Source organism: Thamnophis sirtalis, unplaced genomic scaffold (genome assembly GCF_051295495.1).
Source record: "Thamnophis sirtalis isolate CommonGarterSnake01/CBP01778 unplaced genomic scaffold, rThaSir2_p1.2 scaffold_11, whole genome shotgun sequence".
NCBI classification, from domain to species: domain Eukaryota; kingdom Metazoa; phylum Chordata; class Lepidosauria; order Squamata; family Natricidae; genus Thamnophis; species Thamnophis sirtalis.
In genome coordinates this window covers 6,720,869-6,736,632 of record NW_028261391.1, presented here as the reverse complement: position 1 = coordinate 6,736,632, position 15,764 = coordinate 6,720,869, and the positions used below count along the sequence as shown (strand labels likewise).

The 15,764-nt window shown below is 47.7% G+C and overlaps 1 protein-coding gene across 1 annotated transcript in view; it reads left to right on the top strand.

Moving 5' to 3' along the window:
• Nucleotides 1–2,407: 2,407 nt before the first annotated feature.
• The window catches only part of CLCN2 (chloride voltage-gated channel 2), a 144,413-nt gene continuing 131,056 nt past the window's right edge, over nucleotides 2,408–15,764 (top strand). Inside the window, exon 1 of the mRNA XM_087725150.1 lies at nucleotides 2,408–2,528. Coding sequence (XP_087581276.1) covers nucleotides 2,475–2,528 — 54 coding nt within the window. The 5' untranslated portion in view covers nucleotides 2,408–2,474. The remainder of the gene's footprint in view (nucleotides 2,529–15,764) is intronic.

Here is a 15,764-nt window from a genome sequence, read left to right as displayed (position 1 = left end):
CCGCAATTGAGCCCAACATTTATGTTGCTAAAGGAGACATTTGTTAAGTGAGCTTTGCCCCATTTTTACGACCTTCCTTGCCGTGAACCACTGTAGTTGTAAAGTTAGTAACACGGTTGTTAAGCGAATCTGGCTTCGCCATTCATTTTGATTGCCAGCTTGCAAAAGAGGATCATACGCCTCCAGGACATTCTGACTGTCATAAATATGAGTCAGTTGCCAAGTTTCCGAATTTTGATTGTGTGGCCCTGGGGATGCTGCAATGGTCAGAAGTGTGAAAAACAATCCCAGGTTACTTTTTTCAATGCCGTTGTTAACTTTGGATGGTTACTAAGTGAACTGGTTGTAAATCAAGGATTACCTGCACTCTGCTGGGTTCAATAAGCCATGATCAGGTAAACAATGACTGGGTAATGCCCAAATTCATTTTCCCTCTCCATGGTTGAACTCCAGCAATGGGTGCAGGCCAGGGATGGGTTCCTGTCAGTTCTAATCCTTCTATAGAAGAGGTTCCACAAATCTACCATGCCGTTTAGAACCAGTTCCAGCTCGCTCCCTCCACCCGTCCGCACCACGCTTGCCCCGCCCGCCGCTCAATGATTGGCTGGCTCACCAATTGCCCCACCCGCCTCAAACAGTCCTATCTAAACCTTAAAGTCTTAAAGCTGTCAAGTTTGAACATCCCTGCTTTCTTTTTTCTAAAGGGATAGGGGTGCAAGGGTCTTGTAACTTGACAGCTTTAAGACTTGCACACTTCAATGCCAGAGTTCCTGGGCCAACATGACTGGAGGAGGAATTCTGGGAGTTGAAGTCCACAAGTCTTAAAGCTGTTAACTTTGAACACCCTTGGGTTTTTTTTTTCTAAAGGGTTAGGGGTGCAAGGGTCTTGTAACTTGACAGCTTTAAGACTTGCATACTTCAATGCCAGAGTCCTGGGCCAACATGACTGGAGGAGGAATTCTGGGAGTTGAAGTCCACAAATCTTAAACCTGTCAAGTTTGAACACCCTTGGCTTTTTTTTTCTAAAGGGATAGGGGTGCAGGGGTCTTGTAACTTGACAGCTTTAAGACTTGTACCCTTCAATGCCAGAGTTCCTGGGCCAACATGACTGGAGGAGGAATTCTGGGAGTTGAAGTTCACAAGTCTTAAAGCTGTCAAGTTTGAACACCTCTGGGGATTTTTTCCTAAAGGGATAGGGGTGCAGGGGTCTTGTAACTTGACAGCTTTAAGACTTGCACATTTCAATGCCAGAATTCCTGAGCCAACATGACTGGTGGAGGAATTCTGGGAGTTGAAGTCCACAAGTCTTAAAGCTGTCAAGTTTGAACACCCCTGGGGTTTTTTTTCTAAAGGGTTAGGGGTGCAAGGGTCTTGTAACTTGAAAGCTTTAAGACTTGCTTGCTTCAAATACCAGAGTTTCTGAGCCAACATTTCGGTTGCTAAGCAAGAGCGTTGTTAAGTGAGTTTCACCACATTTTACAAGTTGGCCATGCCCACCCAGTCACATGAATGCCAAGCCACTCCCACCCGGTCACATGGCTGGCAAACCACTCCCACTAAGCAGGCCACACCTACAGAAGAGGTTCTAAAAAAATTTGAAACCCACCACTGGTGCAGGTAGTCCTCGATTTACGACCACCATCAAGCCCCAACATTTCTGTTGTTAAGTGAGATATTGATTCAGTGAACTTTGCCACATTTTATGACCTTTCCTCCCCCAGTTGCTAAACGAATCACCGCAGTTGATAAGTTGGCAACACGAACTTACATGAATCTGGCTCCCACTGTCTTTTTCTTGTCAGAGAGACGGTCGCAAAAGGGGATCGGGAGTCCTTGGGACACAGCAACTATCATAAAATGTGAACCACATGCCAAGCATCTGAATTTCGACCACCTGATCAAATGGGGATGCGCCAAACAAGGTTGCAAGTGTGAAAAAATGGTCATAAGCCCCTTTATTTTCCACTGCTGTTGCCACTTTGAGCGGTCACTAAATGAACTGTTGTAAATCGAGGACTGTGTGCGAGTGTTTTGTCTGTGTGGTCGAGGACTGCGTGTGTGTATATGTGTATGTGGTAAGGGGGTTCAACGTGTTGTGTGAACGAGGCATCGCGTGTACACGCTTGATCGAGGCATTTAGTCCGGCCAGTCCAGCTTAGCCGATGTTCTCGGGCCGGTTTAGGGGAGGACGCGCGAGTCGGTGGCCCGTCCGCCAAGACGCTTCTCCCACCGCTGCAGAGCTCCCGGCCGACTCCGACGGGGGCAGCAGAGGCGGAGCAGCGGGGCTGGCGGGAACTCCCTCCGGCCTGATCCGGCAGCCAGTCCCGTCCCGCCCCGTCCCGCCCCTGCCCGGCCGGGGGCGGTGGGGAGGCGGAGGCAAGCGAGGAGCCCCGGCCGAAGGGAGGGAAGCGCCGGTAGGGCTGCCCGGAGGGACCCGCTGGCCGTTAACGGAGACGCCGGAGCAAGCGGCCGGGATGGCGGCGGACGGCGGCCTGGAGCAGCGGGCGCTGCAGTACGAGCAGACTTTGGTGAGTGGCCTCTGCGCCGGGCTGCGCCGCGGGACGGGCTCCTGGGTGCCAGAGGGACTCTGGCCATGGGCAGAGCGCCTCTCCTCCATTTCTCCCCCTCTCCATCTGGAAGGCTCCTCCTGGGACCCGGCCGCGCTGGGGAGGCTTTTTCAAGAGGGAGCAAGAGGAAAAGCAGGCAGCCTCTGAGCATGTGAAGAGTGCTTGGTTGCAAAAGTTGACTCGGGTCCAGGCGTGTCGCCGCTTCTCAATACTTTTAAGCAAGAGTTGTCCCGGCCCCACCGGGCATGAGGAAGGCGGGGTATCTATCGCTTTTGGCCGCAAAAGGGACGTTCACCTCGTCCCCTCTCGCATCGATTCCCCCTTTTCATCCATCTCAATCAATCAATCAGAATAGAGCTGGATGGGACCTTTAAGATCTTCTAGTCCAGCCCCCTGTTCAAGAACCTATACCATTTCGGACAACTGTCCAGTCTCTTCTTAAAAGCCTCCAGCCATGAGGCACCCACAACTTCTGGAGGCAACTTCTGTCCCACTGGTTAATTGTCCTCACTGTTAGGAAGTTTCTCCTTAATTCCAGGTAGCTTCTTCTCCTTGGTTAGTTTCCATCCATTGTTTCTTGTCTTGCCTTCTGGTGCCTTGGAAAATGAGTTGAACCCCACACTTTCTTTGGGGCAGCCCCTCACGTACTGGAAGACTGATATCGTGTCCCGTCCCCCACTAGTCCTTCTTTTCTCTAGATTAGCCAATCCCAAATCCTGCAACCATTCTTCACGTGTTGTAATCTCCACTTTCATATAGTTTCTCTTTTATTTAGATAAAAGATAAGTGTCCCGGAGAGAAATGGGTGCAAGATAGAGAGAATTGGGATTTTTCTTCCTAAGAAGTTGATTGTGAAAGTTTTACAGCTAGCTGTGGGTAAATTGCTAGGGCAAATCTGGGTTCATCCCTGCCAGATTTCATTGCCATCGGAGGCTATCACCAGAGTGTGGGGGGCTGGGGGGGGGAGAGACCCAACAGGTGCACTGAAGTCCTTGTAGCTTCCCCTGTTGGACAAGCCAGCTGGTTCGGTGAATTGAACCACGGGAATCTGCCCAGATTTTTGGCTTCCCCAGACACACAAATGGAGCAGGCTAGGCTGTACATAGGTGCTGCTTGTGGCATTCAGACTCGGCCAATCAAAAGGAGGAGGGGAAATATTTTTTGGGGGGCGGGGGAAACCCAAGTAGGGTTTCCTAATCTGAGTGAGGAGGGACGCGGTGGCTCAGTGGCTAAGATGCTGAACTTGTCGATCAGAAAGGTCAGCAGTTAGGCCAGTGGTTCCCAAACTTGGCAACTTTAAGACTTGTGGACTTCAACTCCCAGAATTCTCCAGCCAGCAGAGCAGAGAATTCTGGGAGTTGAAATCCACAAGTCTTAAAGTTGCCAAGTTTGGGAACCACTGAGTTAGGCTGTTCGAATCCCTAGCGCCGCGTAACAGAGTGAGCTCCCGTTACTTGTCCCAGCTTCTGCCAACCTAGAAGTTCGAAAGCATGTAAAAAATGCAAATGGAAAAATAGGAACCACCTAATTCACAAAGAAGCAAACTTTGTGGACTTCCAGAAGCGTAGAATTCAGCCCTCCAGAATTCCCAGTGGTAACCATATAATTCAGGTAGATAGGAAGGTCTTTTTTTAGATTTTTAAAATCCTGCCTTTTATTATTTGGATAAATAACTCAAGGTGGCTAACATACCTAAATGTTCCTTTCCGCCCCTCTTATTTTATCCACAACAACAACAACCCTGTGAGGTGGGTTGGGAAGAGATAGAGAGAGAAAGCAACTGGCTCAAAGTCACATAGCTGGCTTTCATGCCTAAGGTGGGTCTAGAACTCGCGCTCTCCTAGGGATTGGCCCAGAGTCACCCAGGCAACCTTCGTGCCTAAAGCAAGACTAGAACTCGGGGCTTTCTGGCGATTGGCCCAAAGTCACCCAGTCGGCTTTCATGACTAAGGTGGGACTCGAACTCACAGTCTCCTGGTTTTTATTTTTTATCTTTTCTTTTATGTACACTAAGAGCATATGCACCAAGACAAATTCCTTGTGTGTCCAATCAGACTTGGCCAATGAAGAATTCTATTCTATTCCATTCCATTCCATTCTATTCCATTCTATTCCGCCTGGTGCTGAATTAGCATACCGTTTTTATGTTATAACCCAACCAATCAATCCACTTTGAAATAGTCTATAAATAAGCAACTCAAACATCATTAAAAAGAGCACAAATATAGCGGTTTGGCCAACTTCCCGTTAGAGCTGTAGTTAAAATGGTCATAAAGTTTATGCAACGATAGAGAAACCCTTTTTTTTTTCTTTGCTCTTATCTGTCTCTCTGGGACTTGGCACGATCTTGAGCTACGCCTTTCTTATACAGTGGGCACGCTTGGTTTGAATAAGGGGGTCTGTGATGTTGAATTTGATGCCAGCCAATTTGTGCAAACCACGAGGGAAAGGACAGGTTGCGCCATGGAATCCCATAGAAGGGCATTTGCAGTAGGAAAAAGCTATAAAACAGTTACTCAGTCGCACTGATAATGTTATCTAGTTGGGTAATGAAACGTCTGCAGGGGGGGAAAAAAAATCAAACTCAAAGAACACCATGGCCTCTTATCATTCGACATGAGCTACAGATAATCTCATCTACTGGAACCAATGGAAGAGATTATCTGTAGCTCACATCGAACGATGGAGTCCATGGTGGTCTCTGAAGTTGATTCCCCCCCCCCTGCAGACGTTTCATTACCAAACTAGATAACATCATCAGTGTGACCGAGCGTGGGGTTTGCTCTCTGTTTAAAGACAGTAGCTTGCTCTGCCCGTGTTGGTGGAGGTGTGGTTCCCCCCCCCCTTTGTACTTCTCCAGCTGCCAATACCCAGATAAGCAGGGATTAATACCAGACAAACAATGAGGCAGAAAGCAACACTGTAATCAAGATTATATCTACCAAGGAGAAAATCATACCGAGCCATGGTGGCGCAGTGGTTAGAGTGCAGTACTGCAGGCTGCTTCTGCTGCCTGCCGGCTGCCTCTGCAATTTGGGAGTTCAAGTCTCACCGGGCTCAAGGTGGACTTAACCTCCCATCCTTCCAAGGTGGGTAAAAGGAGGACCCGGATTGTTGGGGGCAAATATGCTGACTCTGTAAACTGCTTAGAGAGGGCTGTAAAGCACTATGAAGCGGTATATAAGTGCTATTGCTACCTCCGTCAACACCAGCAGGGCAAGATATAAATAGGGAGCAAGCCCCACATTCTGTAGCACTGAGGATGTTACCTAGTTGGGTAATGAAACGTTTGCAAGCAAACAACCGAGCTCAGAGAGCACCAGAGAATTTGTGCTAGGAGAACCCCTTAAAAAAATCATGTTGCCAAGCCAGGAAATTTTGGATTACTGCAGCCGGAAATAAAGATGTTTGGGATATGGTGGTTTCAGGTTTCCTCCTGACCAATACCATGCACACACCCACACCCACGTATCCTGACCTATGTCCTTACCACATGCTTAAATACACTTAGCTGAAACCTTAATGGCATGTGAGCCCTTGCCCTAGATCAGCTCTGATGCGCAGGCGCGCATGTCTCCCGCCGGCCATCTGGTCCTTGGGCCTCTGCTGCGCATGCGTGTGGGGGCAGAGCGCATGCAGGGGGCGCACACATGTGCAGGGAGTGGGACACATGCGGGGTGGGGCATGCGTGCATGCATGGGGTGGTGTGCACACATGCACGGGGGTGTGGCGTGTGGCAGTGTCACGTGCATTCCATTTGGGGGGGCTTTGGCACTTGGTCCGGAAAAGGTTAGACCTCCCTGCTCTATGCAGATCAATTCCCACATAACCCCATGTTTGGTGAGTTTTAATCTTAGTTTGTTTGTGCACCCCTGCGAGTGGCTTAGGTGTGAACCCAGCCTCTTTGCCAGATGATGCAGCGTATTATATAAACCCTGATAGCGGGTTAAGTGCAGTGCGAGATTGCCACTAATTCGTGTCGTGGCATCTTGAGGAAGGCGAGGCGAATAGAATTGGCCAGGGATGGGGCAGAGACGTAAGGCAGAAACCTTGTACCCGAGAGATTTGTGCAAAAGCTTTCCAAGGATCCTAAAGGAATCCTGTTCATTTACCTCAGAGAATGGGTTTGTTCCTTCTAATGTTATTTGAACTGGGCAGCTGACACAGGGTCAGGTGTAGAGAGAAGGGCAAGGAGACCACCAAGAGATCCCAAGGCTGCAGACTAGATTGAGAAACCAGAAAAATTATCCAAAGACAAAAGGAATCTCCAAACTGAGCAACTCTTAAGGCCGATGGACTTCAGCTCCCAGAATTCCTCAGCCAGCCATGCTGGCTGAGGAATTCTAGGAGTTGAAGTCCACAGGGCTTAAAATTTGCTCAATTTGGAGACCCCTGCCCTAGAAGATGAGGAGGCTAAACACTTCCAGCCATTGTCACAAGAAAACCCATGGTCCTCCCCTCCTTGTGTTTATTGGAGAGGTTCAGCAGAAAACTCCCCCCCCCCCCGACTTTGATTTTGAAGAGCTACTTAAAAAGGTGAAAGCTCAAATTTTGCAATTTTTTAAAAAAATTCTAATAATTTTTGTTCTATTCTCTGTATAATTGAGTGACATCTGTGTCTAAATTTATCTCAATAAGGGCAGCTGAAGGAGAAACATTTGTTATAAAAAAAGGATGATGAGCAGTGGTGGGATTCAAATAATTTAACAACCGGTTCTCTGCCCTAGTGATTTCTTCCAAGAACCACTTCATCAAACTGCACAGAAATTTAATAACTGGTTCTCCCGAAGTGGTGCGAACTGGCTGAATCCCATCACTGATGTTGAGGCTCTAGAAAAAGTGCAGAGAAGAGCAACCAGGATGATCAGGGGACTGGAGGCTAAGACATCCGATGAACGGCTGCAGGAACTGGGCATGGCTAGTCTAGTGAAGAGAAGGACCAGGGGAGACAGGATAGCAGTCTTCCAATATCTCAGGAGCTGCCACAAAGATACTGCAAAATCCCCATTCCCTCCTCACTCCTGGGAGAAGGATACTGCAAAATCTCCATTCCAACCACACTCTTGGGCCAGCCAGAGGTGGTGTTTGCCGGTTCTCCGAACTACTCAAAATTTCTGCTACCGGTTCTCCAGAACCTGCTGAATTTCACCCCTGTATTAGGGGCCAGAGCTGCCTGCCTGCCTGACCCAGTTCTCTTTAAACGCCCAACCTACTTTTAAGAGTTGTTTTTCTGAATAGAGAAGGAGGAGGAGGAGGAGGCGGTGGCCACCTTGAACTCTTGAATGAAAAGCAGGTTATTCATCTACCACGCACAGTCTCTCCAGAGAGGTTGGTCAGGTGCCCACTTGTGTCTTTTAGGTGCTATCCCTTTGTGAGAGGCAAGGAAAGGCACCTGGATGGGATATTGGAGGAAGCCTTGCCTGGATCAAAGAGTACATTTTTAAAGACTTGAGCCATGAGATAATATTTGAAGAGTTTCAAGCAGACACCCCCCCCCAAAAAAAAACTAATTCACCGAGATATAAAAAGGAAAAGCAGAGATTCAGCGCAGTTGGAAGGCGGCCAGACTCTGTTATAGGTAGTCCTCGACATACGACTGCAGCTGAGCCCAAAATGTCCGTTGCTAAGTGAGACAAAGAGAGATTCAACCTAGAAATAAGGAGAAAATTTCTGACCGTTTAAACAATCAACCCATGGAACAGAAGTTGCCTTCGGAAGTCGTGGGAGGTTCATCACTGGAGGCTTTCAAGAAGAGACTGGACTGCCATCTGTCAGAAATGGTGTAGGGTCTCCTGCTTGGATGGGTGGTGGTGGTCTAGATGACCTCTAAGGACCCTTCCAACTCTCTTAGTCTATGTGTCAAGGGAACTTTGGCTCATTGTACTACCTCGCTTGCCACCGTTGCTCAGTGATCCCCGGCAGTTGTTGAGTTACTAACACGGTCGTTAAGTGAATCTGGCTTCCTCCTCGACTTTGCTTGTCAGAAGTTCGCAAAAAGGGGATCACAGCACAGCAACTGTCATAAATATGAGACAGTTGCCAAACATCTGAACTTTGATCACACGACCATGGGGTTGCTGCAACTGACTTAAATGTGAAAACCGATCATAAGACGCTTTCTCAAGTGAATTTGCAGCTTTGAACGGTCACTAAACAAACAGTTGTAAGTCGAGGACTACCTATATTTTGGTCAGGTTGGACTTGCAGAGGCTTCCAGATTGAACCTGCCTTCTGAATGAGGCCATTTTTTCCCGATTCACATGGAACTGCACATGGATAAAGAGCACTGGGTTTGTGCAACATAGTCATTTGTTGTTGTTAGTTGCGAAGTCGTGCCCGACCAGAGGTGGGTTCCTACCAGAGGTGGGTTCCTACCAGTTCGCACCTATTCGGTAGAACCGGTTCGTCAAATCTACCGAACCGGTTAGAAGAGGTTCCACCAGTGGACCCGGAAAGCAGGCCACACCTACAGAAGAGGTTCCAAACTTTTTTGAAACCCACCACTGGTCCTTGGATAGGATTATTCTACAGTATCATGCTCATATTTATAAAACTCAGTGCCTCTGTGAAAGGTAAGGATGACTCCTGCGTTTGTGGTGCAATCAGAACATTGCGTGTGTTGAAGTTGTTTTAACGCAAACCAAAGATGCCTTTTAAAAAAGAAGTTTACATCCTATTCTTATGCAGGCCAGTGCTGTGTGTGAGGTAATTTAAGGTGGTTCTGACAAGTGTCGTCGGCATCTTCATATACGGTCACATGGGCGGCAAGCCACTCCCATCCGGTCACATGGGTGGCAAGCCACTCCCACAAAGGAGGCCACACCCACAGAGTAGGTTCGAACAATTTTTGAAACTCACCACTGTGTCCGACTCATCACGACCCCATGGACAATGTTCCTCCAGGCCTTACTGTCCTCTTATGATCCTCTGAAGTCCATTTAAGCTCACACTGACTGCTTCAGTGACCCCATCCGGCCATTTTCTGTCGTCCCCTTCTTCTCCTGCACTCCATCGTTCCCAGCATGAGGCTCTTCTCCAGGGAGTCCTTCCTTCTCATCAGGTGGCCAAAGTCTTTGAGTTTCCTCTTCAGGATCTGGCCTTCTAAAGAGCAGTCAGGGTTGATCTCCTCTAAGACTGACCTGTTGGATGGCCTTGCAGTCTAAGGGACTGGCAGGAGTCTTCTCCAGCACCAGAGTTCAAAGGCCTCCATTCTTTGACATCATAAGCCTTTCTTATGGTCCAACTTTCACAGCCATCCATTGCAACTGGGAAAACCATAGCCTTGACTATACGCACTTTTGTTGGCAGGTGATGTCTCGGCTTTTTAATATGTTGTCTAGATTTGCCATAGTTTTCCTCCCCAGGAGCAAGCGTCTTTTAATGTCTTGGCTACAATCCCCATCTGTAGTGATCTTGGAGCCCAGGAAAATAAAATCTGGCGCTACCTCCATAGTCAAAGGGCAGGAAGAAGATCCAAGTTTGAACTCATCAAACCTAGCTTGTTGCACGAATGAATCTTCTAATTCTTCCTGATTTTTTTTGTTTATAATACCTTGATTAAATTTCAACATCGAACATTAAAATACAAGCTAACATAAAAGAGAGAGGGACAAGGGACACCAAAACAAATGGAAAGTGCCCAAAATATACCACAAGCTGATTTATAGTAATGCATAAATGCATCTGCTAGCAGTTTAACTTTGCTCAGAGGTGTTAAGTGAAACCAGGTGCCCGACCTGTAAGGAATGGCCAATTTTGGACCCTTTGCTGACTGCAGGAAAACAGCAAAAGTACCTTCACCCTGGTTGGAAGGGTGGGAAATCCTGCCCAGGCCTTTCTCTTGAGAATGAAAAGGACGAGAAAAATAAATAAACGAACCGCTTGCTTAATGATAGGGTCAGAGATGCCAGCCTATCGCTGGGCAAAGAAGGCTCCCTGGGTACAGCGTTTGAAAGATCCTGCTTAGAGCTTGAAGCTAGCAGACCCAAAATAAAATGAAATGAACAAATAAACAAATAAATGAATAAAACACTGCTTTTGGTTATTCGAAGGTTGGCATTGGCAGGAGAGGAAAATAGGCAGGGTTGAGAAGTGCCTGTCCAAGGCCGGGAAAAGAAAATGTATTGTTTCAGTTCTTGGAGAGAAGGCCAAGCGTATCGGTCATTGCTGTCATCCTCATAATTGGACTAACACCATTAAGTCCCCGTACTTGCAGCCAGCTGGAACAGTTACTCGTTGGGAGAGTAACAGAAGCTGGGTAGCAGGAAGGATTGCGGTGCAGCAGCCTAAAATGGAAACCTCTTCCCCGGTTGGAAATCTGGAAAGCTTTTTTTGCCAACACGGTGCCCTCGTATGCAGGGGTCCCCAACCCGTGGACCGCAGACCGGTACTGGGTCACAGTCCGTTGGGAACCGGGCCACGAAAGCAGCAAACAAGCTTGCAAAAACTCTATTTGCACCTGGGCAAATGGAGTTTTGCATGCACGAAACCTGTTGTGGCCCACCATCGGCCAGAGGAGCTGGCAGCAGATTCGGACAGTGAGGAGGTTGGGGAGGAACCTGGGCCAGTCCTGGAGTCAGGGGAAGGCTCTGATGAGGACTCTGTGTCGGAGGCAGAGAGGGGGCCAGGGCCGTCTGACAGTTATCAGCTGCCTTCAGAGTCAGAGATCAGTGAGGCAGAAGAACAGCTGGAGCCTGTTCCCAGTGTGCGCATGTGCATAGTTGCCAGATGAAGGGAACAGCTAAAGAACAAAGGTCGACTTGGGAGTAAGGCCACAGGTGGATGATGAATGGCCCCTCCCAGAGGAAATAAAAGAGGGAGTGGAGTTTGCAGGAGACAATTAGTTCGCTTAATTGGTATGTGACTCTCTGAGACTCCTTGTCAAGTTCTGCAGATACTTGGAAGCTCTCCATGCCAGATAAGGTCTGTGACTGAAAATCCTCCCTTAAAAGACTTGGCTGGATGTGAATGAGCAGAATTCACAGGAAATTAATAAAAATGGTTTTTGTTGGGACAAGGAGTTTGCTTCAGGCTCTCGGGCAACCTGGGTCAGAACAAAACCATCAACCCCCCCCCCCCTGTCACCACTGCCCCTGCCGCTCCGCTGGATCTTGACTCCCATTATCCCCTGCCCTGGCTTTCCATGCCAACATCTCAGAAGACCTCCAGTTAGGGAAAGGTGATATACTGTACAGGTAGTCCTTGTCTTACGACTTCAATGGAGCCCAAAATTTCTGGGGCTAAGCAAGACAGTTGTTAATCAAGTTTTGTCCCGTTTTACGACCTTTCTTGCCATGGCTGTTTAGTGAATCCTTTGCAGTTGTTAAGTTAGTGACATGATTGTTTAGCGAATCCGGCTTCCCCATTGACTTTGCTTGCCCGAAGGTCTCAAAAATAGATCCCCTGCAAGCGTCATAAATATGAGTCAAGTTGCCAGGCGTCCGAACTTTGATCATGTGAGCACAGTCACTAAATGAACTGTTGTAAATAAGTGGAGGACTACTTGTAGTACTTTTTGAAGAGAACATCTGCTAAGCTTTGTTTCGTATGGCAGGAATGGCAAACTCGATTTCATTGAGGGCCGCATCGGAGGTGTGTTTGATCTCGGGAGGGGGGGGCTGGCCCATGTGGGCGTGGCCAGCATGACATCACTTGTGTCGGGGCGCCTGTGGCAGCTCGAGCGCTCTGCCAGCAAAAACAGGCTCCTGAGCTCCGTTTTCAGCTGCAACGGCCTCCTGCAAACCCTCTGCCAGTGAAAATGGAGCTTGTGAGGGCAGTGCGCGGCCCTCAAGAGCTCCGTTTTCACTGGCAGAGGCATCGCGGGCCAGTCCTTTGCTGTTTTCAGGGTGGCCCCGTGGGCCAGATCTAAGCACCACGCGGGCCGGATCCATCCCCTGGTTTGACATCTCTGTCCTATGGTCTCCACAGAGATATTTAAACCTGAGAGAGAAAATACATGTAAGACAATACGAGTCGGTTGGAAAGGATCCTGTTCCAGAGAGGGCCACCCCATTGTTCAATGCTTAGCCCAGTAAACTTTAACTTAGCGGCTTCATTCACACAACCAAGCTCAGTTTATCTAATGTGAGGCCTACTTTGGAGGTTTGAGGCTTGTGCCAGCCATACCATTTTAGTTTCTGGTCCCTCACAATGTTCCAGATTGGAAAATGGATTGTTTCAGTAATTAAACTTGCGGTTTTGAATTGTTCGGTTGATCTATGGCTCAGTCTAGCGTCCATCCCATTCCTTTACATCTACTTCGGTATTTCTCTCCCCTCCCAACTCCCCCCTGCCCTCCGAGGCAGACATTACTGTGTTCCCCGTCAATAGAGGGGATTCTTGTTGGCCAAATTTTAGCCCCTTTCATCTTATTTTGGTTTGTTCAGGCTCTGTAACGCTGTAGCCCCAGGCAAGTCTGATTTCCGCTTTCATGCTTTGCTTTTCAACTTTTTTGCCATGCCCTTTCTCCCGGATCTGTGACAATTCACCACAGCCAATTTGCCACGGCCAGAAGTGGGTTGCTACCGGTTCGGACCAGTTCGGCTGAATAGGTAGTAACTCAGCCGTACCAGTTCTATCCTGGGCGCCGCCATCTTTATTTTCTGTTCTGCACCTGCGTAGAACAATCTTCATTGAAAAAAATGTAGTTTTCCCTGCTTTTTAATGGTGTGTGCATGCCTGTCCCAGAGATGGGACCATTTTTCGTAAAAACGGTGACATTTTTGCCTTCCTGCAGCCTAAAGAAGCACTCTGCAGGCTTCAGCGGGGCTGGGGTAAGGCAAGAATGCCCCTGTTTTTTGCTAAAAACGGCCCATTTTTTGCAAAAATTGAGGCGTTTTTGCCTTCCCCAGCTCCCAGAAGCACTCTGCAGGCTTCAGCAAGGCTGGGGTAAGGCAAAAATGCCCATGTTTTTTGCGAAAAAGGGCCCGTTTTTTGCAAAAATTGAGGCGTTTTTGCCTTTCCCAGCCCCCAGAAGCACTCTGCAGGCTTCAGCAGGGCTGAGGTAAGGCAAAATGCCTCTGTTTTTGCGAAAAACGGTCTTTCTGTCCATTTTTCACAAAAACGGGGGTGTTTTTGCTTTCCCCCAGACCTGCTGAAGCCTGCAGAGTGTTCCTGGGTTTCTGAGTGTGCGTGAGTGATGTCAGGTTGGCCACGCCCACTCAGTCACATGCCCCCCCTCTAGCCACGCCCACTGAATCGTTAGTTAAAAAAAAAAGATTGAAACCCACTCCTGGCCACGGCAAACTTGGTGCGGGACAATTCACCACAGCTAACTCACTGTAGGACAATTTGCTGCGGGACAAGAGTTATACTAATATCCCCCCCCCCAAAAAAGTGGAATAGAATCATTAATCATTAAATGAAAGGGTGCAAAAAGAGGGACAGGAGGAAATTTGAAGGGCAAAAATGACAATATTTTTATTTATTTATTTTAAATCATTAAATAGAATTGTGAAATTGTCCCGTGACGAGTTGGCCATGGTGAGTTGTCGTGCACTGAGTTCGCCGTGGTGACTTGGCCATGGCAAGTTGAGTTGGCTACAGTGAGTTGGCTGTGGCAAGTTGTCCCATTCCACCTCTCCTTAACTCTGTGCTGCATCAGGTTCGTCCCTAATAAACCTTAAATCAGTGTTTTTCAACCTCTGCATGTTTAAGATGGACTTCAACTCCCAGAGTTCCCTGGTTAGCATGGAATTCTGGGAGTTGAAGTCCACCTATCTTAAAATTGCTGAAGTTGAGAAATTCTGTCTTAGGAGCTCACTTTCTGCTGGGTTCTTCTTCCTGGTTGGTTCCCGTTCTCCATCACCGGTTTTCTGGGGCCATTTAAGTTAAATGCTGAATGTTTCTTGGCTTGAATTGCTCTTAAGAGCAGATTATGAGGTTAAGGATCCATGCCAAGTAATGATTATGGGGTCGGATTAGAAGTAGTGATTCCCAGACTCAAATCTTCACTTGCTCCAAATTGTAGGATAAGAGTGTGCCAGTCTCTCTCGTTTTGATTGTGTTTGTACAAAACCAGGATTAGTTTGGACCGTAGTCTGTTAGCTAAGTCAAAGCTGATTGGATCTGCACAACACACTAAGCCAAGAATCTCCAAACTTGGCAACTTTAAGACTAATGGACTTCAGTTCCCAAAATTCCTCAGCCGGTCATGCTGAGGAATTCTGGGAATTGAAGTTCACAAGCTTTAAAATTGCCAAGTTTGGAGAACTCAGTACTAAGCCATGAACTATGATTTGTAACTACATCCTGACCAGCGGTGGGTTTCACATTTTGTTACCCCCGGTTTGACCCGTGGGCCCACTTCCACGCATGCCCCCAGCCTTCTGTGCATGCCCTTTGCTTGTGCGTGCAGCTTTTGCGCATGGGCCTGGCCTCAAAAATGTGCCTAAATAGGACAGCATAGAGCCGGTGCGGGTGGGCAGGCGCACCCACAATTTCCGCTACTGGTTTATTTATTTATTTATTAATTAAACTTATATACCTCTTCATAGGGCTTTCAGCCCTCTCTAAACGGTTTACAGATTTTTAGCAAATTGCCCCCACAGTCTGGGTCCTCATTTCACCCACCTCGGAAGGATGGAAAGCTGAATCAACCTTGAGCCGGTGAGATTTGAACCGCTGAACTGCAGAGAACAGTCAGCTGAAGTGGCCTGCAGTACTGCACCCTAACCACTGCGCCACCTCGGCTCCTGGTTCGATTGAATCAGTCTGAACCGGCTGAATACCGCCTCTGATCCTGGGTCAGTTCAATGGGTGAATCTCATTCCACCGGCTTTTAGTTTAGAGATCCTTGATGAGAGTTGTTGCATCCTAGCCTTGAATGTTGGCTAAAGAGAAAGAAACTCCACATTCTCAAACCAGTATCTTGTTGGATTTCATATTCTCAGCAAGTAAAGTTGGCTAGATTCACATTTCAGTCCAAACCCCATTAAAGGAGCAAACTTTGCCGGGTTAAATGTTACGCTATATATAAATCATATTGTGGCTTAGCAGGATAGCCAATTTCATCCCATGGATAAAACAAACATGTTGCAGAACAAATAAACCTAGCAACTATATTTGCGCAGCATGCTGTGTTTGTGTAATGTTAATATTAGTTAGAGGTGGGTTTCTTTTTGTTGTTGTTCAGAACATTTGATTAATTTATTACTTTGTGCAAAACCAGAAAACTGGATCCAGGACCACGCTTAAGTT